At 38.5% G+C, this 22,399-nt stretch overlaps 1 protein-coding gene across 7 annotated transcripts in view; it reads left to right on the top strand.

Annotated features, from left to right (window-relative positions):
* Nucleotides 1-22,399, top strand: part of wwp2 (WW domain containing E3 ubiquitin protein ligase 2) — a 125,434-nt gene that overhangs the window by 60,730 nt on the left and 42,305 nt on the right. For 6 of the 7 annotated variants that reach the window (XM_062022342.1, XM_062022343.1, XM_062022347.1 and 3 more), the window contains 3 exons: nucleotides 7,136-7,367; nucleotides 7,754-7,843; nucleotides 12,015-12,189. In XM_062022342.1, coding sequence (XP_061878326.1) covers nucleotides 7,136-7,367; nucleotides 7,754-7,843; nucleotides 12,015-12,189 — 497 coding nt within the window. The remainder of the gene's footprint in view (nucleotides 1-7,135; nucleotides 7,368-7,753; nucleotides 7,844-12,014; nucleotides 12,190-22,399) is intronic. The other variant, XM_062022346.1, reaches the window with a different exon arrangement.

The raw sequence follows: 22,399 nt of genomic DNA, 5'->3' as shown, positions 1-22,399 counted from the left end.
CAGCATTGTCCCACCCACACAACCATCTGATTGGTTACAAACAGAGCGGTAACAGCCAATCAGCAATGCGTATTCAGAGCGGTAACAGCCAATCAGCAGTGCGTATTCAGAGCGCATGTAGTCAGTGCTTAGAGTTTAGCAGGTAAGCATCAGGCAGCGGACATGTACCAAAGTAGTTGGGAAAGGGCATGTTCACCACTGTGTTACATGGCCTTTCCTTTTAACAACACTCAGTAAACATTTGGGAACTGGGGAGACACATTTTTTAAGCTTATCAGGTGGAATTATTTCCCATTCTTGCTTAATGTCCAGCTTAAGTTGTTCAACAGTCCGGGGGTATCCGTTGTGGTATTTTAGGCTTCATAATGCGCCACACATTTTCAATGGGAGACAGGTCTGGACTACAGGCAGGCCAGTCTAGTACCCGCACTCTTTTACTATGAAGCCACGTTGATGTAACACGTGGCTTGGCATTGTCTTGCTGAAATAAGCAGGGGCGTCCATGGTAGCGTTGCTTGGATGGCAACATATGTTGCTCCAAAACCTGTATGTACCTTTCAGCACTAATGGTGCCTTCACAGATGTGTAAGTTACCCATGTCTTGGGCACTAATACACACCCCCATACCATCACAGATGCTGGATTTTCAACTTTGCGCCTATAACAATCCGGATGGTTCTTTTCCTCTTTGGTCCGGAGGACACGACGTCCAGTTTCCAAAGAACACTTTTCCACTTTGTATCAGTCCATCTTAGATGAGCTCAGGCACAGCGAAGCCGACGGCGTTTCTGGGTGTTGTTGATAAACGGTTTTCGCCTTGCATAGGAGAGTTTTAACTTGCACTTACAGATGTAGCGACCAACTGTAGTTACTGACAGTGGGTTTCTGACGTGTTCCTGAGCCCATGTGATGATATCCTTTACACACTGATGTCGCTTGTTGATGCAGTACAGCCTGAGGGATCGAAGGTCACGGGCTTAGCTGCTTACGTGCAGTGATTTCTCCAGATTCTGTGAACCCTTTGATGATATTACGGACCGTAGATGGTGAAATCCCTAAATTCCTTGCAATAGCTGGTTGAGAAAGGTTTTTCTTAAACTGTTCAACAATTTGCTCACGCATTTGTTGACAAAGTGGTGACCCTCGCCCCATCCTTGTTTGTGAATGACTGAGCATTTCATTGAATCTACTTTTATACCCAATCATGGCACCCACCTGTTCCCAATTTGCCTGTTCACCTGTGGGATGTTCCAAATAAGTGTTTGATGAGCATTCCTCAACTTTATCAGTATTTTTTGCCACCTTTCCCAACTTCTTTGTCACGTGTTGCTGGCATCAAATTCTAAAGTTAATGATTATTTGCAAAAAAAAAAAAGTTTATCAGTTTGAACATTAAATATGTTGTCTTTATAGCATATTCAACTGAATATGGGTTGAAAATGATTTGCAAATCATTGTATTCCATTTATATTTACATCTAACACAATTTCCCAACTCATATGGAAACATCACTATGAGCCCGTTGACTTTCTAGAAATATAAATGGCAGCGCAGCTCGCTCGCAGTCCTGGCTTGAGGTGAAGGCTAATTCGCTTTTAGCGTAACGTTAGCTCATTTTGCTGTGTGTGTGTGTGTGTGTGTGTGTGTGTGTGTGTGTGTGTGTGTGTGTGTGTGTGTGTGTGTGTGTGTGTGTGTGTGTGTGTGTGTGTGTGTGTGTGTGTGTGTGTGTGTGTGTGTGTGTGTGTGTGTGTGTGTGTTACGGACAGCAAAGCCCTGTCTGTCTGTTATTTCACTTTACCTTTTTCTGTGTTGATTGAGCTGTGTTGAAGCAGCAAAAAAGGACATTATGTTAAATGAAGAGTTTTGGTCTCTGATAGTTGATATAATAATGTAACTGCATCATTAAGCCTACATGAACTCCATGGTGTTCAGGGATGAATAGTGTACCATTTTTTCCAGCTATAGTTACATTAATCATTAGAAATGCAGCAGCCTAGTTTTGAATGGCAGGGTCCCTGCTATCACATGTTGATAAAAATATAACATTTACATAATAAGAATCAACTACAGGCTTCCCAAATGCTGTAATAAATTAAGCATGATGAGTTGACTTGAAACTGTTTAATGTTGCACTTTTTATATGTCGAAGAAAAGTTTTGTCATTTTATTTAATCTGAGCAACAACTTGAGGCAGTTTAATGTTGATTAACGTGGGCAGAATTACTATAGTGTTCCCAATGTTAAAAGGATAAAGCCATTGTTTACAAATTTGGTAAATAAATAACCCAAAAATGTATATTTTGTTGTTTTCTTACTGTACCTAAAATGAACCGGACCGTGACCTCTAAACCGAGGTACATACCGAACCGAAATTTTTGTGTACCGTTACACCCCTAGTGTTCGCCTATCTTCACATATTGCTTCCTGTTGGTTAAGTAGCTCATTACCCAGTTAAAGACCAACCGTCTGATGCCATATTGTTCTAAGGAATCAATAAAGTACTATCTATCTAATTTGTTGATTAGGATATTATGATTAATTGTGTTAATGCTTTTGTTAGATGCGTAAACACCGCAGCTGCACACTGTTTACTAACTATTGTATTGGTAATCTCTTCCGTTATTTCCATTAATGCCATCGATGTTGAAATGTTGGTTCGGTATACGTATTGGTTTTCTGCGAGTGTTCCACTTTTATATATGAATTTATCCAATCTGTTAAATATTTTTTCAATAATTTGAGAAAAAACATTTAAGTAAGGTGTGTGTCTCTAATCTTATTTAAAAAATGTGTATCTGGATTTAAAGTGTTTCCCCCAGATTGCCAATATACAGTCACGATCAAAAGTTTACATACACTTGTAAAGAACATAATGTCATTGCTCTCTTGAGTTTCCAATAATTTCTACAACTCTTTATTTTTTTGTGATTGAGTGATTGTAGCACATACTTGTTGGTCACAAAAAACATTGGTTCTTTTATGAATTTATTATGGGTCTACTGAAAATGTGACCAAATCTGCTGGGTCAAAAGTATACAGTACATACAGCAATGTTAATATTTGGTTACAAGTCCCTTGGCAAGTTTCACTGCTATAAGGCGCTTTTGGTAGCCACCCACAAGCTTCTGGTTGAGTTTTTGACCACTCCTTTTGACAAAATTGGTGCAGTTCAGCTAACTGTGTTGGTTTTCTGACTTGGACTTGTTTCTTACGCATTGTCCACATGTTTAAGTCAGGACTTTGGGAAGGCCATTCTAAAACCTTAATTGTAGCCTGATTTAGCCATTCCTTTAACACTTTTGACATGTGTTTGGGGTCATTGTCCTGTTGGAACACCCAACTGCGCCCAAGACCCAACCTCCTGGCTGATGATTTTAGGTTGTCCTGAAGAATTTGGAGGTAATCCTCCTTTTTCATTGTCCCATTTTACTCTCTGTAAAGCACCTGTTCCATTGGCAGCAAAACAGGCCCAGAGCATAATACTATCACCACAGAACTTTCCTCTAGAACAGTGGTTCTTAACCTGGGTTCGATCGAACCCTAGGGGTTCGGTGAGTTGGCCTCAGGGGTTCGGCGGAGCCTCCGCCACGGAGGTCAAGACACACCCGACTCATCATGTAAATAAAAACTTCTCCCTATCGGCGTATTATGTATTATGTATAACCACAGAAGTATTATGTATTATGTACAACCACAGAAGTCACACTGATTTGCAGATGTGTAATTTGTTGTGAGTTCATGCTCTGTGTTGGTTTTGTTCTTTGAAAAAGGGGATGTTCATGCACGGTTCATTTTGTGCACCAGTAAAAAAACATATAACTTTGTCTTGAATTTGAAATAAAAAACATTAGATTTTTCACTAAAGAAGGGTTCGGTGAATGCACATATGAAACTGGTGGGGTTCGGTACCTCCAACAAGGTTAAGAACCACTGCTCTAGAAGGTCTTATCTTTGTCCATGTGGTGTCAGATGAAACTAAAATTGAGTTGTTTGGCCACAATACCTAGCAATATGTTTGGAGGAGAAAAGGTGAGGCCTTTAATCCCAGGAACACCAGACCTGACCTGACCAGACTTAAAGTGGTGGTAGTATTATGCTCTGGGCCTGTTTTGCTGCCAATGGACCAAAACATTTAGCTGAACTGCACCAATTTTGTCAAGAGGAGTGGTCAAAAATTCAACCAGAAGCTTGTGGATGGCTACCAAATGCGCCTTATTGCAGTGAAACTTGCCAATGGACATGTAACCAAATATTAACATTGCTGTATGTATACTTTTGACCCAGCAGATTTGGTCACATTTTCAGTAGACCCATAATAAATTCATAAAAGAACCAAACTTCATGAATGTTTTTTGTGACCAATAAGTATGTGCTCCAATCACTCTATCACAAAAAATAAGAGTTGTAGAAATTATTGGGAACTCAAGACAGCCATGACATTATGTTCTTTACAAGTGTATGTAAACTTTTGATCGCGACTGCACCTATGGCTATGGGGGTGTGGTCAATAGGATATCATGATATAATTTGCATAATGTGTAATGATGCATACATCTAAAATTATTTAAAAAGGCTAAAAATATATGCATACCTTTTTAAAATTATTATTAATTAGTATTACTATATATTTTTTGTTTATTATATTGCTTTGCTCTCTTTTTCATTTTTGCTGCTTATTATACAATGTACTTTGTTGAGAGTGTTAGAAGTTTCTAAAGACTTCTACAACCCTTTTAGTGACTTTTTCCTTTATCAAAAATGACCAGCAACAAACCTAGCATCCTTTTTTGGTGTTATTGGAGACTGTACTCATGTTTAGAGGCGCTTTACTTCTGTTGCTTGATGTTCGCGTCGAAGAGCTAGAGCTGCGACGAGCCTAAAGTCACACTTGCTTTGCACTGATGCTCCAACTGCAATTTCTCTCTTTAACACGCGAAGTCCCAGAGAAGGGTCAATTGACATTTTTACCTAGAAAACACACAAGAGGGTCATTTGACCCCTAGTCCCCCCTGTGGACACTCCTTTTGTTATGAAAATGTGGCTGTTAGTGGCACACGGCAGGGGGCCACTTGAGCCTGTGTGGGGGAGGGGACCTTACAGCTCAAGCTTTAGTTCTGAGGTAGGTTGTGTGTGTTTTTGCAAGGATCAACAGAATGAAGGGATCAACACTCTGACATTTATTGTTAAAAAAAATACAAAACAAAACATATTTACAAAGAATGAAAAAGCAACTGTTTTCCCAGTTTTGGTGTGGAGGGTTGTTGCAGAAGCAATTGTTATTTTTGTGTGCCAAAAATAGTTTAAAAAAAAAAATTTACAAAGAAAAAAGCATATTTACAAAGAATGAAAAACCATGTCCATGTAAACGTGACTGACATACATTTGAGCAGTCACTCACAATCCTGGCACTGCCATTGCTCCTTTCGGCATTTCCCACATGTATAATTTTTCTGTCTACCTAGACAAACTGCCCCTAACAGCCTCATTACCATAACAAAATGAGTGATTAGTGTATTCGGGAAAAGCGTCGGGCCAAATGACCCCTCTCTGGGTCTTCTAGGTAGACAGAAAAATGCTGGGACTTCTAGTGTTAAAAGCCACCTCTTAATATTTGCACATTGCGCATTTTGTAGATCATTGTCCGCAGGTATATCTTGGATATATTAAAGTACATTCACATCGCAGACATGCTGCCTCTGCTTCAGACAATTCCATGTGTGTCGCTTACTTCATCACAACATCTGGTTTTGGAAGTGCTGTGTCGGTGATCAGTCTTTTTTGGCGGCTGAATTTTCAGTGCATTACTCGTCAATAGTGCGCAACTAATAGGCTATATATAGCCATTCATACTGTAATGACCTGCTGGTGTTAATGTTTATGTTAATGTTGATGTTAAGAATTCCCATTATTGTGAACATACCGTACCTGAAAGGGGATTGGCGAAGAATGAGGAAGTGTTGTGTGTCTGGAGAGACGGACGGACGTGTGTACATGTTGGAATTGGGCCTGTTAGCATAAATTAAAAAGAGCACAAGACTTTTTGTGACTTCTTCTGGACGCTACAGTACATTCTATTATTTTAATTGGTTTGTTTTCACATGAAAAAACAAAGTTTTTAAGTTGTGGTGGCTTTTATTTTGCTGTGACGAGCCATTACAGTCAATTACATGTAGAGAAAACCCTGATCTTTATCATTGTCCAATTCTTGATTTGTTTGTTCTTTTCTATTGGGTTTTTTAATATTGCTATTGTTATTTAAATGTATTATTACTATTGTTTTACTTGTTGTGGTTTATTCGTTAATAATTTAATATACATTTTTGAAAACTATGTTTAAAGTTGAGTTTTGGTAGTACATTAATACTCATGTATTCAAATTAGTGAATAATTGTGTTATTAATCGTGATTACAATATTAATCAAAATAATCATGATTATTATTTTTGCCATAATCGTCCAGCCCTACTTTTAGGCATACTATAATCTGCTTTATGATCTGATCTTAGACTTAGACGTGCCACATCCACTTTCAATGGTTGCCACATCTGCTCTTATGGTTAATCGCAGGTTGTATTTTTCTTGTCCACTTTTGAATTTAGGTGGTCTATTTTCTGTATGACCAACGTAATGTTCTGCTTCCGTTCGTATTCTTTTTCAGAAACTCTCTTGATGAGGCCGAAGGTTCCAGGCTTTTGAGATTTTATTACTTAGCTTGGGTTTCGGCACCGTTGACGGCGGTTGCCCCTTCAGCTACTTATGGCACTTGAAACTTGTGTAATCAAACAATTTCGTACCTTGCACCTATCAGAGGTCAATTGGAAGTGTCAGCCTCTTAAATGAGATCAGTCTGCTCAGAAACATTTGAAAACTGTCCCAAATTTCCTATAGCTGTGATCACTATCAGTGGTCAGGATAACTTAAAAATTGTAAAAAAAAAAACTACAAAAAAAAACGTAACAAAAGCTGAGTTTTTTCCTTTCTGTCTTTTCCCTGTGGCAGGAAGTGACGTTGTGGAACTAATTAGAAATAACTAACATCAAACACATAAACACAAATAAGGAAAAAAACTAAATGGTTTATTTTGTTGCTTTTTTGTTGTTGTTTATTTACTGACTGTTATTTTTGTGTGGTCTCAGACGGAGTCGAGTTGGCGTCCAACCAGCTGGAAAAAAACTTAGTTCGTCACACAGCCCCTCCATCCTCTTCATTAGACCGATCCCAGGTTACCAGTAACAATACCCCAAGTCGAGGTCAGCAGGATGTCCAGCATTCAGAAACCCCAGCAGAGCCTGGTCCTAACACCATGTCCAATTCAGACCAGGCGAGCAATAGCAGCACAGAAAACCACTCGGAGTCGCTCCCAGCTGGGTAAGATCTAGTATGCATATCTGCATGCAAATTTTAGGTTTTTCATTCATTAGACCAAAATCTAAATAAATGACAAATACTGTACTGTACTGCTCTGTAGTAACTAACTGATTTTCTGGAGTATATTTTGTAGAATGGAACTAAACATTTTTTTTCATCATTAAAGTTAGCTTAGCAGGTTTGCAAATCGTGTATCAGTGTCTGACTGGCGCCATGTCAGTGTCAAAGATAAGCTGAAATTTTTTTGCTAATCTTTCTTCCTCTCAAAAGGTTATTTTCTCTTAGCCTCCAAAACAATTGTCTAGTATTCAGTATGGGGTCATTGCTGCGTTGTATTCTTGAGAACCGATTTGCTTCACAACTGAAATAATGTGAACTGTCTCTAGCTGGGAGCAGAGAGTTTTGCCTCATGGCAGAGTTTACTACGTTGATCACAACACCAAGACCACGACATGGGAGAGGCCACTGCCACCAGGGTATGTCATCAAATAAATCGTGAAGACATTCAAGTTCATGATGACTACATGTAAACATCTTATTTCTGAACCGTGTCCACAGGAGTGTTGAGTCTTTTTTCTAAAAATTCCCCAAGTCAGGGATGTGAGAATATGCATTCTTTTGTTTTAACTTTTAGATGGGCATCGATATCAAAGTTTGAGTCGAGTACCCATCTCTGAAGGAGAGTAAGATAAAAATAGATCTGTAGGTAATGGCACTGGCAGCTGCTGACGTTAACACGCTTAATGATAAATGGTTACCATCACTGTGAAAGTTTTCCCATTGTTCTGTCAAGGCAAGGCATTGTCTTTCAGCATTACCTGTCTCACAGCACTGGTACCAGATCAGTTTTAAGGATGTAATGAACCACAGCAACAATTTACAGTGCATCTAGAAAATATTCACTGCACTTCACTTTTTCCACATTCTGTTGTTAGAGCCTTATTCCAAAAATGTAATACATTATTTTTTTCCCTCAAAATTCTACACACAATTCCCCGTGACAATGTGATAAAGGGTTTTTAGAGCTTTTTGCAAAGCCTTTGCTCAATTTGTTGATGCAACAATTACAGCCTCAAGTTTTTTGTAATACAATGCAACACGCTTGGCACACCTATATTTGGGTTGTTTCGCCCATTCGCCCATTGCTCTTTGCAGCATCTCTCAAGCGCCATCAGGTTGGATGGGAATCGTCGGTGCACAGCCATTTTTAGATTTCTCCAGAGATGTTTAATCAGATTCAATTCTGGGCTCTGACTGGGCCACTCAAGGACATTTACAGAGTTGTCTTGAAGCCATTCCTTTGATATCTTGGCTGTGTACTTAGGATGGTTGTCCTGCTGAAGATGAATCATCCCAGTCTGAACTCAAGAGCATTCAGGAGCAGGATGTCTCTGTACATTTCTGCATTCATCTCTCCCTCTATCCTGACTAGTCTCCCAGTTCCGCTGCTGAAAAACATTGCTGCCAACACCATGCTTCACTGTAAGGATGGTATTGGCCTGGTGATGAGCGGTAGCTGGTTTCTTCCACACATGGCGTTCACACATGGCACTTTTCTACCTTCCATTCACACATGTGTGAATGGAAGGTGAAAATGCCAATGATTGTCACACACACACGAGGTGCGGTGAAATTATCCTCTGCATTTGACCCATCCCCACAGTGGCCGCGCTCGGGAATCATTTGGTGATTTAACCCCCAAAGGGTCCTATTTTTATAGTCTTTGGTATGACTCGGCCGGGTTTTGAACTCACGACCTACCGATCTCAGGGGAGACACTAACCACTTGGCCACTGAGCAGGTATACAAGTATAACCCATCTATTCACGCCAAAGAGTTTAATATTTGTCACATGAGACCAGAGAAGTTTGTTTGTCATGGTCTGAGAGTCTCTTTGGTTCATTTGGGCAAACTCCAGGCTGGCTGCCATGTGCTTTGTATTAAGGAATGGCTTCTGTCTAGCTACTCCACCAGCAGGCCTGATCGGTAGATTGCTGCAGTGGTTGTCCTTCTAAAAGGTTCTCCTCTCTCCACATGTAGCTCTGACGGTGTGACAATTGGGTTCTTGGTCACTTGCCTTACTATGGCCCTTCTCCCCCGATCGCTTAGTTTAGACAGCTGGCTAGCTCTCTGAATATTTTTGGTGGTTCCAAACTTCTTCTCTTTACGGCCACTCTGCTCACCGGGACCTTTAGACAGCAGTTAGTTTTCTGTACCCTTCCCCTGATGTGTAAAGACAATTCCTTCGACTTCATACTTGGTTTTTGCTCTGCCATTCACTGTCAAATGTGGGAGACAGGTGTGTGCCTCTCCAAATGATGACCAATCAACTGAATTGACCACTGGTGGACTCCAATTAAGCAATAGGAATATTTCAATGATGATCAGTTGAGACAGAATGCGCTTGAGCTCACTTTTGAGCTTCATAGTAAAGGCTGTGAATACTTAGCACATGTGATTTGTTTTTTTTAATACATTTGCAAAAATCTGTATTTTTTTTCCCCACAATGTCATAATGTGTGTAGAATTTCTAGGACAAAAATAAATGTATTGCATCGGGAATAAGGTTGTAACATTAAGCAAATTTGGGAAAAAGTGATGCGCTGTAAATACTTTCTGGATGCACTATATATGTGAGTTGTCAAGCGTCATTTCTTACATGTCAATTTGACTCTCGTCATGAAGAGTTCAAGAGTTTCTTCTGCCACACAGGTTTGTTTTATGAATGTCAATGCAATTGTGAAAAGTGACGCATGCTACTTTCAATTTCACTACATTTTATAAATAAGACTTAAACTTATTATAGTGAATAAAAATGTATTGTCAGTCGGAGGAATTAGTTTGGCGTTCATGCTTGTCACTGATAGATGTCTCGTACGCACGTACGCGTTCACAAAAAATAATGTTATTGGAATAAAGTTGGAACAAAGGATCCCAAATGTGAATGATGGGTCAGTCGAGGATTTGAATGATACGATAGAAAGTAATCCCAACTCGATGTTCCTCAATAACCTAACAAAGGAGGAAATAATCAAAATTGTAAGGAAGTACAAATCCAAGACCTCAACTGAATATCACCGAATAGATATGGTAACGATAAAAAAACGTTAAAAAAGAAATCTCAGAACCTCTCACATACTGTATGTAAGCTATCTATCCTAAATAGCAAAAGTGTTACCCATACAGTATATACTAGTAGAGACAAACACCAATTTACTAACTACAGACCGATTTCTTTACTTCCACAATTTTCACAAATCATTGAAAAACTATTCAATAACAGATTAGAGAAATTCATAAACAAAAATGGAACACTAGCAGAAAACCAATACAGATTTAAAGCTAACATTTTAACATCCATGTCATTAATCAAAATAACATGAAATAATGCAATCAATGGTAAACAGTGTGCAGCTGCAATGTTTATGGATCTAACAAAAGCATTTGAAATTATCAATCATAACATTTTAATCAACATGTTAGAACAGTATGGCATCAGATGGTTGGTCTTGAATTGGATAAGAAGCTACCTAACCCAGTGGTCTCCAACCTTTTTGTAACTGCGTACCGGTCACCGCTTGAAAATTTGTCCCAAGGACCGGGGGGAATGGTATATTTTTTTTTTTTTTTTTTTTTTTTCATAAAAAAATACAATCAAGCGTGCTTACGGACTGTATCTCTGCAGACTGTATTGATCTATATTGATATATAATGTAGGAACCATAAATATTAATAACAGAAAGAAACAACCCTTTTGTGCGAATGAGTGTAAATGGGGGAGGGAGGTTTTCTGGGTTGGTGCACTAATTGTAAGTGTATCTTGTGTTTTTTATGTTGATTTAATAAAAAAAAAAATTTAATTTCTTTTGCGGGCCGGTACCAATCGATCCACGGACCGGTGGTTGGGGACCACTGACCTAACCAACAGGAAGCAATACATGAAGCTCGGCGAACACATATCTTCAATGCTAAATATATTGTGCGGTGTACCCCAGAGGTCAATACTCGGACCAAAATTGTTCAATCGTTATATTAACAACATCTATAAAGTTACAAAGAACTTAAAGTGAGCCTTATTTGCAGATGATTTAACAGCATTTTGTTCAGGAGAGAACACACGCAAGCTCATATAAATAATAACAGAAGAATTGAATAAATCAAAGAGATGGTTTGACAAAAACAGACTATCCTGGAATCTCAGTGAAACTAAAATAATGCTATTTTCTAACCAGAAGAGAAAGTCAAACACAAATACAAATGTACAGACAAAAAAACATTGACAGAGTAACGGAAACCACATTTTTGGGTGTAGTAATAGATGATAAAATGAAATGGAAAAGTCATATAAAAAAATGCAACAAAGTGGCAAAAATATTTCGATAATGAATAAAGAATACTCCTTTTGGAACATGTTGTAAAGAGAAAATGAGAATTTGCAAGTTATATGATATATCATATGTAAATGTATCCATTCATTTTCTACCGCTTGTTCCTTTCGGGGTCGCGGGGTCCGCTGGAGCGTGTTCGAAATAAATTGATACCATACTATACTATACCATTTTGTTGATTGTTCCTTATCCCTGTTTTAGCAGCTTTGTTTCTATAAATATTCCACCAAGAAACTAAATCTCCTCTCTCCCTCCTTAGCTGGGAAAAGCGTGTGGACCAACGAGGCAGGTTCTACTATGTTGACCACAACACCAGAACCACCACGTGGCAGAGGCCCACTGCAGAGTCTGTGCGAAATTATCAACAGTGGCAGAGCCAACGCAACCAGCTGCAGGGTGCCATGCACCAGTTCAGCCAGCGTTTCCTGTACCAGGTATTCCAGATCTTTACTAAAAACTTCATCTACAAACTAATTTACTAAAAAGAGGCTTGCCGAAGGTCGACTTCATGCATCAAGCTTTTCTGTTCACTACTATCCAGTAAAACGGTTAGATTTTAGTTGTAGTTGGTCAGCAAGGTTGCACACATGTCAGGAGAGATTTTGGTCAGAGAAACATCCCCAAAGCAGAACCTTGTTTCCAATCTTGTGGTCCCTGAGGTCTTTTGACAGCTCTTTGGTCTTGCCCATGATGGTATAGCGCAGTGATTCTCAAACCGTAGTACGCGGGCTTCATCTGGTGGTACGCCAAAGAATCACTTGATTAAATTGCAGTGTTTTATTTTCCTATATTCAAATGGTGTAATATTAAAAATATTTGTCATATAAAACCTCTGCCTTGTTTTTAATGAATATATAGACCTACTATGCTACTGTATTTTATGGTCATCATGGTGGTACCTGGAGAGCCAAGTTTTTTTTGAGGTTGTACTTGGTGAAAAAAGTTTGAGAACCACTGGTGTAGCAGTTTGAATGGAAGAGTGTTTCTGTGAATATTCTTAACCATCCGAGTCATTGTATTCTAACGGCATTGAATCAATTGCAAATGGACTGTTCCGTTTTTCTTAAAAGACGTTTAGCCTCACAACCGAGCATGCTTCATCAGTTCATGCTCACAGACTTATTTAAGACAGACCTAGTCTGAGTGCTTGGTGTCAGATCTATTTATCTTCTATAGGTGGTGGCATGTCTCCGCAAGAAGGCCTTTTCTCTATTGTGGTGCAAATTGCAAAATGACAGCTATTAAAAGTGAACCGCACTTTTTTGGGGAATTTTTCCTATTATTCACAATGCATTTAAATTTTTATTAACGACAAGTACAAAGTGGCTAACAATGATGAATCCCTCTATAAAACATGGAAAAATATGCAAAAATACTTGATTTAATGTTGTGACCTGCATACAAAGTATTAGCGATATTGTTATTAAGACAGTTAATGCAGAGGAACTACTTTTAGCAGCGCATTGATCATAGAGGTAACCTAGCATATGCAGCTGTTGACATACAGAGCTGCTGCTGCTGCATTGTCTCTGAATTTGTGAAAGTTTGTGCTAAATTATGACTCATGCCTTTCACCAGATAGTAAAAGGTTTTGGTCATAAGGCAAGAAGTTGGTGAATTTTGCCATTCAACTTGGACCCGGAGATGACGAGAGACACAAAAAGACGGTACCGGTACAAGTATAGTATCGCGGTACTAATGAATCAAACACGGTACTATACTCTGTTTGAAAAGTACTAGTTCTGTCTATCTGTGTTGACCCTGCAATGAGGTGGCGACTTGTCCAGGGTTTACCCCGCCATCCACCTGAATGCTGCTGATATATGCTCCAGCACCCTCCGCGATCCCAAAAGGGACAAGCGGTAGAATATGGATGAATGGATGGATGGGTTCCCCATTTTTCATCTGGTGTTTGACAGCTCACAATCACGGAGTACTTACAAGCAGACACGGTGTGTAGACAGAAAAGGGAGAATGGACACATTTTGGCCTAAAAACTGACGATAAAGGTGAAGCTATAACACTGTAATGCCCGCAGGAAGAGGTGCTTTAAGACTTGGCTAGTTAGTTAGCAGCGAACATCCATCCGCAGTCAGCACTGTTTTAGCTACTTTTAAATCACTAATCCTCGCCTCCATGGCGACAAATAAAGTAAGTTTCTTACTAGTATCATCCCTGCAGGACGAGGAATAGCTAAACATGCTTCACTACACACCGTAGGAGGATACTACAGCTCACCAGCGTCACCGCTAATAAAAGCTAGCGCGCCTGACTGTAAACAAATGCCATAGAGGGATCTACACTTGACATCCACTGTAATGATACCAAGTACAATAGCGTATCTCGTCGATACTACTATGATTACATTTTTATTTTTTATCGTCACAATATCTTTTTTCTTATTTTTTAAATTCATATTATGTTTATAACCTCAGTAAATATGTCCTTGAACACATGAAGACTTTGAATATGACCAATGTTTGATCCTGGAACTACTTGGATCGATACTTACATTTGTGGTATCATCCAAAACAAATGGTATGTATCCAAACAACAGAAAATAAGTGATTACTACATTTTAACAGAAGTGTAGACAGTAGGGGTGTAACGGTACGCGTATTTGTATTGAACCGTTTCGGTACGGGGGTTTCGGTTCGGTTCGGAGGTGTACCGAACGAGTTTCCACACGAACATATTAAGTAGCAGCCTAAGCTAAAGTCTTAACAAGCTGCTACGCTTTCTGCGTCTGTCTATGTCAGTACTCTACACAGCACCCAGCATTGTCCCACCCACACAACCATCTGATTGGTTACACGCAGAACGGTAACAGCCAATCAGCAGTGCGTATTCAGAGCGGTAACAGCCAATCAGCAGTGCGTATTCAGAGCACATGTCGTCAGTGCTCCAGCGTTGTGATGAGCAGGTAGGTGTTTAGCAGGTGAGCATAAGGCAGCGGACTCTCCCCAAATTATAATAAACACCTCCCAGTCAACTACTAGTAACATCACTATGAGCCCGTTGACCTTCTAAAAACCTAAACGGCAGCTCAGCTCGCTCGCAGTCCTGGCTTGAGGTGAAGGCTAATTAGCTTTTAGCGTAACGTTAGCTCATTTTGCGGTGTGTGTGTGTGTGTGTGTGTGTGTGTGTGTGTGCGTGTGTGCGTGTGTGTGCGTGTGTGTGCGTGTGTGTGTGTGTGTGTTACGGACAGCAAAGCCCTTTCTGTCTGTTATTTCACTTTACCTTTCTCTGTGTTGATTGAGCTGTGTGGAAGCAGCAAAAAAGGACATTATGTTAAATGAAGAGTTTCTGTCTCTGATAGTTGATATAATAATTTAACTGCATCATTAAGCCTACATGAACTCCATGGTGTTCAGGGATGAATAGTCTCTCCCAGAGGTGGGACCAAGTCATTGCTTTGCAAGTCACAAGTAAGTCTCAAGTCTTTGCCCTCAAGTCTCGAGTCAAGTCCCGAGTCAAGACAGGCACGTCCCGAGTCAAGTCCAAAGTCAAGACTGGAAAGTCTCAAGTCAAGTCACAAGTCCTGCATTTTGAGTTTCGAGTCCTTTCAAGTCCTTTTGACCACAGACTAATATTTTTACACAGATTGTGTATGCTTTTAAACCGCTGTATTTATTTATTAAAACAAGTGCATTTGAAATAGCAGGAAAGAAAATAGTACTGACATTGCAATTCATAATAGCACTATTAACCAGTCATTTTAATAGTTTAAACAATTTTAAACATTTAACTCATTCCTTTACAGAATAAACACATTTGCAAAAACAAGTGCAACTGTACTTATTTGTACAAAAGTGTTAACATTGTATTTCCATGGCATATTGCATTGTAACTAGTTCCACAGCAGTTTCTATTCTGTTCTTACCTTATCTCATTGATCTCATCTCATACTGTATGTGTGTTGATGTGTGCGTACACATGAAAAACATAACAAATACATGAACATAACAATGAACAGAGTTGTACTTTTTAGATGTCAGGGCCCTATGCAATATGTACACATATTCTCAATATAGTATATATTTTAACTGACCTTTATTTGACTATGTTTGTCTTTTTGTAGGTGGCTAAAATACGCGGTGCTGCTGACCGCCGTCTAACGTTATGTTACTGTGTGTGATACATTGACTAACGTAACGTTATGTGTAGGTACCTCATGCAACCCTGCTTAAAAAATCACTTGACAAAAAGTATGAATAAGGTAGCAAACTGCAGTGGACGCAACATATTGCCGTGTTTGAAATGACGTTATAACCATAAACATCTTATAAGTAGACGCAATATTGGTTGCTGTGACGCGAGCAATTTGCATCTTGAAGTGGTGATGAGGAGCCGGCGAGCAGCCTAAACTGACAGTTGACAGGTAGAAAACAAAGATGCCGGGCTGGTGTTCAGCGTTTTCCTGCTCAAATGAGCGGACTGTTGAAAATAGGAATCGGGGGATTACTTTTCACAAGTAAGATTTAACATTAATGTACTATTGGTTGTATTTTAAGAAAATAACATTACCACAGAGTTGAGAAGGAGCAAAGATCTTCAATATTTGTATGTGAAAATCACAAATAAATCTTCTGGGGGAGGATGACGCCCCTACAGGGGTTTGATTTACAAACTTTCTGCCCCACCTAAAACAAAATTCACCAGCTGCCATTGATTATAATGCATTCTCATTTTAGGCAAAATATAAGACAATACTTTCTTAACAGTATAATTGTAACCAGGAATAAGTCTTCAAGTAACACTATTCAAATACTAACATTGTTGGGTAAAACAGAATTTGGTTTTTTTCTGAATCCAGTGAAACAGATTGGTGGTTTTAGCTGATATAATGACTTTCAGGTGTTTATATATGTTTAAGTATTTGGCAGACGCTTTTATCCAAAGCGACATACATAAAAAATACATATATAACAATCACTGTAAACATGATCATTTAAGGGAAGAATGTAATACAAAATATCAATACAAAGTGTCACGACAGAATATGCTGCAGCAACAGAGATACGGTCTATAAGATATATAGATATCCAATGTATTCATACATTGTTTATGTAGCATGTATATATAACGTAATCATATTGTTTCTTCAATTTAAAAATAGCTGACCGTTTTTCCCCCCTTCTCTGGGATTATATTCCCAGTTTTAATCTCGGACGTCTGGTCACTTATAGCGTATAAGAATATTCTATTACTGTTAAGCAAACTATGAATAATAAAACATGTGTCCGTTATCATAGCTACACGTATGACAAAAAAGCGCGTGAAAATGAGTGGTATTCAGTGAGGTAAAATGAATTAAATGCGCTGACAGTTCATTGCTCCTGCCAAATGAATTGCACTGAGTGGAGCGGATCACCACTCCAAGATGGCGGCCCCGCGTCTCGTCTGCGCCAGTAGGCAGTAGCGCTCGATGCTGTGTACCCTTATAAGATGTCTATGGTTATGACGTTAGCAGTGAGTTTACAGCCTCACTGATTTAACTACACAGCAAATAAAAGTCATGTTACTTAGCCAATAAACGTTATCTTACATTCAAAACTTACCCTTCTTTGTGCAACTTCAAATGTCGAACGAAGTTGGAAGTTGTTGCGTCTCCGTCTGTAATATTCGAACTGCGTGATTTGCATACGGCAATTCGTTGACCAAGTCGTAGTTTTTATACCCGAACGAAACCAACTTTGGTATAAATCTTTCTCACTGGCGCGTTGTTTGACAACTCTTGTTCATTGGTTGTCCTGCAATTTGATTGGATCAATGCTGTGTGATGAAAACAATGTAGATCTAATTTGATTGGCTGTTGTACTGAGAGCACACACGCTGACACGCAGCACACACGCTGATAGACAGACACGTACAAAATGAAAGCTACGGAGCGCTCCCAAATAACTTTTTAAGCTTTAGGTTTTGGGGAAAGTAGCAAGTCATGTCAAGTCAAAAGGCTCAAGTCCAAGTGAAGTCACAAGTCATTGATGTTAAAGTCTTAAGTCGAGTTGCAAGTCTCTTTACATTTTGTCAAGTCGAGTCTAAAGTCATCAAATTCATGACTCGAGTCTGACTCGAGTCCAAGTCATGTGACTCGAGTCCACACCTCTGGTCTCTCCTATTGCTATTGTACTATTTTTTCAGCTATAGTTACATTAATCATTAGTAAGGCAGCAGCCTAGTTTTGAATGGCAGGGTCCCTGCTATCACATGTTGATAAAAATATAACATTTCCATAATAAAAATCAACTATAGGCTTCCCAAATGCTGTAATAAATTAAGCATGATGAGTTGACTTGAAACTGTTTAATGTTGCACTTTTTATATGTAGAAGAAAAGCTTTGTCATTTTATTTAATCTGAGCAACAACTTAAGGCAGTTTAATGTTGATTAACGTGGGCAGAATTATTATAGCGTTCCCAATGTTAAAAGTATAAAGCCATTGTTTACAAATTTGGTAAATAAATAACCAAAAAATTTATATTTTGTTGTTTTCTTACTGTACCTAAAATGAACCGAACCGTGACCTCTAAACCGAGGTACATACCGAACCGAAACTTTTGTGTACCGTTACACCCCTAGTAGACAGAACATGTTGAAACGGAAAATAACCAGATATTAACAGTAAATGAACAAGTGGATTAATAATCTGTTTTTACAGCTTGTCCTTTATAATTTTGACAAAATAATAGAATAAAAATGACACATTGCATGACAGGTTGCATACGTCAGTAGACAAATTAGGAGCCTTTGTTTGCTTACTTACTACTTAAAGACAAGTTGTCTAGTATGTTCACTATTTTATTTAAGGATACAATTGTTCTTCGATTGCAATAAGAAACATATGTTTAACATACCGAAAGATTTTTTTGTTAAAATAAAGCCAACAATGAAGTTTTTTTGTGGTCCCCTTTTAGTAAAGTATCGAAATACATTTCGACACAAGTAACAAAATATTGCTGTGACTATAAATAGTATAATTTCTCTATTTAAAATGTTTAAGTACACTTCTGCATAACATTGTATCCTTATTAACATCAAAGAAAACAAAAAAGAAAGAAGTAACTAGTAACTTTATTAATATAGTTGTTTTAATCTGTAACAGAAAAAAAATTAAGTATGTCATTTGCCTGAAACTCAAAAAAATATCAAATCCTTATTTAAAGGGGAAATGCACTTTTTGGGGAATTTGACTATCGTTATGAGGGACAATAGACAAAAGGTTGTTTTTTTGCATTCTAATTTGTAATAATCGATTCGTTCTAGGCAATGTTCCCTCTAATTTTTCATGTGTGTGAGCAAACGCACAAACTCCCTGAGCATTCAGTGGAGCACATGTGAGCGACATCAGACGTGCACACTGTGGCCACACCAGTGTCACACCTGTCCCAAACCTGACATCATAACAATTTAGATGTTTCATTAAAATAATTTTCTGATATAAGTGATTTTGCACCCTTACAATGACAATAACAAAAAAACATGTTTTTCATGACCTATATGCTAGTATTGTATGTCTGGCTGCGGGTCCTGCCTTTAAAAGAAATGTTACCCCTTTCAGAGATTACATTTAGTTCCTGTAACTTTCTGTCTGTAAAATACATCTTTTTATTAGCATTTATGAAATCTAGTGACAATATTTCATGAATAATATCCTTAGATTAACATTCTTAATAAATGGCAGTAAAATAAGCACACATCTGATTGTAGAGTCAGAGTGTTACAACCTGGCATTTACACATTGTGTGGCGTTGGGGTTGTCCGACTTTTTTTGTGGCCATAAACGCAGCACTGGCTAAGTGCCATGAGTGCGTGTGTTGGTGCAGGTGAGCAAGCAAGTGGCTTCTGTTGAAACGACGGATGACAAAATTGGTTTAAGCCTGGTTTGTATGGCAGAAAATGACTAGTTTTTATAGATAAAAGTTTTTTTTGCTCATGTTTTTGGTGTGGTTCAAACAGTTTTGCTCAATAAAGTGATTGATTGAATTCCTGTCCGTAAAGTGTCTCGACAGACGATAATTGAACTGTGTTGACAAAGATTGTTTTATTCATTGGGCCACTCTTGTTGTCACCTGTCACTCACAGAGTTGCTTTGCAAAATCATACAGAATAAATTGTAATGTGTTTATTTTGTTTAAAGTTCAGATGGGAATTTTGATTTCCTGCGCGGCATTAATTTGCAGTGCGCTGAGGACGCGTGAGCGGTGCGCAATTGCGCAGGCGCACACCTTAGAGGGAACGTTGGTTCTAGGTGACTAGCAATGCAGCTAATGGGAGCAATCCATTCTGCCTCGAAATCACTTTTAAAATGCATCGAATAAACGCCAACAATATTTAATTTTACGTTCCGTAACCTGTATAATAACCAAGCTGTAGCAACATTATTGTAAGAGCGAACAATGAGGAACTATTTTTTCAGCACAGTAACGCATCCCCTTGCGACAGCATGCTACAGCATTAGCCGTAAGATAGCTACTGCATCCACAGCTGAATGACTTTTGAGTTTGTACTGTACAACACAATGTGATAGGACACCATTCTGGACTGACTGACAAACTTGAACAGTAATTTTGCAGTATCTGTAAAGTATTAGCCCACATTTGATGTTTTGTTTGTACACTGCTAGCTCTACAGTTGTACTAATAAGCATGACATGCTATAGGTAACGTGATCAATATTATAGTGACTCTTTCGATGGACAGTTGTTCGTTTGGTCAAGCTGGCCTGGGACGTTTCCATTTGGTTTTGGGGTTAGCATGCCATTAATGTCAGCATAAGTTGGCTCCAAGTTTCACATTTCCACCGTCAAGTCACGCTGACCTCACTCTCTTGGCTTCCGTCTGCCCCAACGTTTCAGCCTCTTTTTGTGCTTGCTTTTATAACCAGTAGTTAATCCTCCGTATATTCATAATGCTGCTTCAAAAAGATAATTTTGTGAATTTTAATTTGTCCAAAAATAGTAATCTTCGTTGTCTGTTACCAAGTCTGCCATGATTATTACGCACTCACGTTTGTTTCCGCAAGTGGGTACACACATTGGTTGCCAGAAGTATGAAGTGAGCTGCTCGAGAAACGGAAATAAATGCCCTGACAAAATAAGTTCCAGTGTTGCTTAAAATGAGCAAAACACTGTAAATATTGTACATATTTCATATTGTTATGATCGTGTCTGTTACTACAATATATATATACTTGTAGCGTGTATATAAAACGTTGATGGAGGGTTTTGAAGTTGTTTTAGAGGGCTTTGAAGGCTACAACAGTGACTCCCATTAGTCGCATCTTGCAAGAGTTTTTTATAATCTTTAAAATCCTAAAAGAAAAATATGTGTTCTTGTCGCTCATAATGATAGTGAACGATAGGCAAAATTTAAAACAAAGTGCAATTCCCCTTTACACTATTATCATTTTATCACCAATATATGGTACCGTAAAACAATAATTTAAAAAAAAGTTTAGTAAATAATAACTTATTCTAATTGATCAGGAGCACAATACAACACTACAAAAGAACAGTGAATACAATAATTTGTGATGATTTATCTTTATCAAAATGAGGAAGTCAGAATGAATGGCCACAATGAGCATATTTTGTGTTGCATTGGGTTGCTTTAACCAGCATAAGTCCCACACAAACTTACAGCATCATCTGAAGTAAAAACTGCCTTACTTTTACGTTTATGATTTGTGGCAATGTGCCTTCAACTGTGAAGAAGTCGCTTCGAGTGTGTGCTAAGAGTCCTGCTTCACCCACAAACTTTCACAAAAGAGATGAATTTTCCAAAAAACAAATGCCAATGGCAGAGTCGGTGACTACTAGGGATGATGTTTGATAAGAAATTATCCAGTTCGAGCCCATTATCGAATCCTCTTATCCAACCGATTCCTTATCGATTCTCTTATCAAATCCAGATAGGTTGTTGTATATGGAAAAAAACACAATATTTGGTTTAACAAAAGCTCACTTTTATTTTATAAAAAATAAATAAATAAATATTGTAGCTGAGATAGGCTCCAGCGCCCCCGCGACCCGAAGGGAATAAGCGGTAGAAAATGGATGGATGGATGTTACCCCCCCCCCCCCCCCCCCCCCCCTAAAAATTTTTTTAAAATATTGACTGTTGTTACCCAAAGTATATTAAGTGGGATTTTTCAGAAAAACTAATAAACACAGTAACACAAAAACAACCGGTCTCAGTGATCACTATAGGTCAGGGGTCGGCAACCCAAAATGTTGAAAGAGCCATATTGGACCAAAAATACAAAAACAAATCAGTCTGGAGCCGCAAAAAACTAAAAGCCATATTACATACAGATAGTGTGTCATGAGATATACATTGAATTAAGATGACTTAAAGGAAACTAAATGACCTCAAATATACCTACAGATGAGGCATATCGATGCAATATGTACATATAGCTAGCCTAAATAGCATGTTAGCATCAATTAGCTTGCAGTCATGCAGTGACCAAATATGTCTGATTAGCACTCCACACAAGTCAATAACATCAACAAAACTCACCTTTGTGCATTAATGCACAACGTTAAAAGTCTGGTGGACAAAATGAGACAGAAAAAGAAGTGGCATAAAACACGTCCTAGAAAGGCGGAGAAAGTTATACATGTAAACAAACTACGGTGAG

The sequence above is a fragment of the Entelurus aequoreus genome, linkage group LG16, assembly GCF_033978785.1.
Source record: "Entelurus aequoreus isolate RoL-2023_Sb linkage group LG16, RoL_Eaeq_v1.1, whole genome shotgun sequence".
Lineage (NCBI taxonomy): Eukaryota > Metazoa > Chordata > Actinopteri > Syngnathiformes > Syngnathidae > Entelurus > Entelurus aequoreus.
The sequence above is the reverse complement of the archived record's forward strand: the minus strand, read 5'-3'. Positions and strand labels throughout refer to the sequence as shown.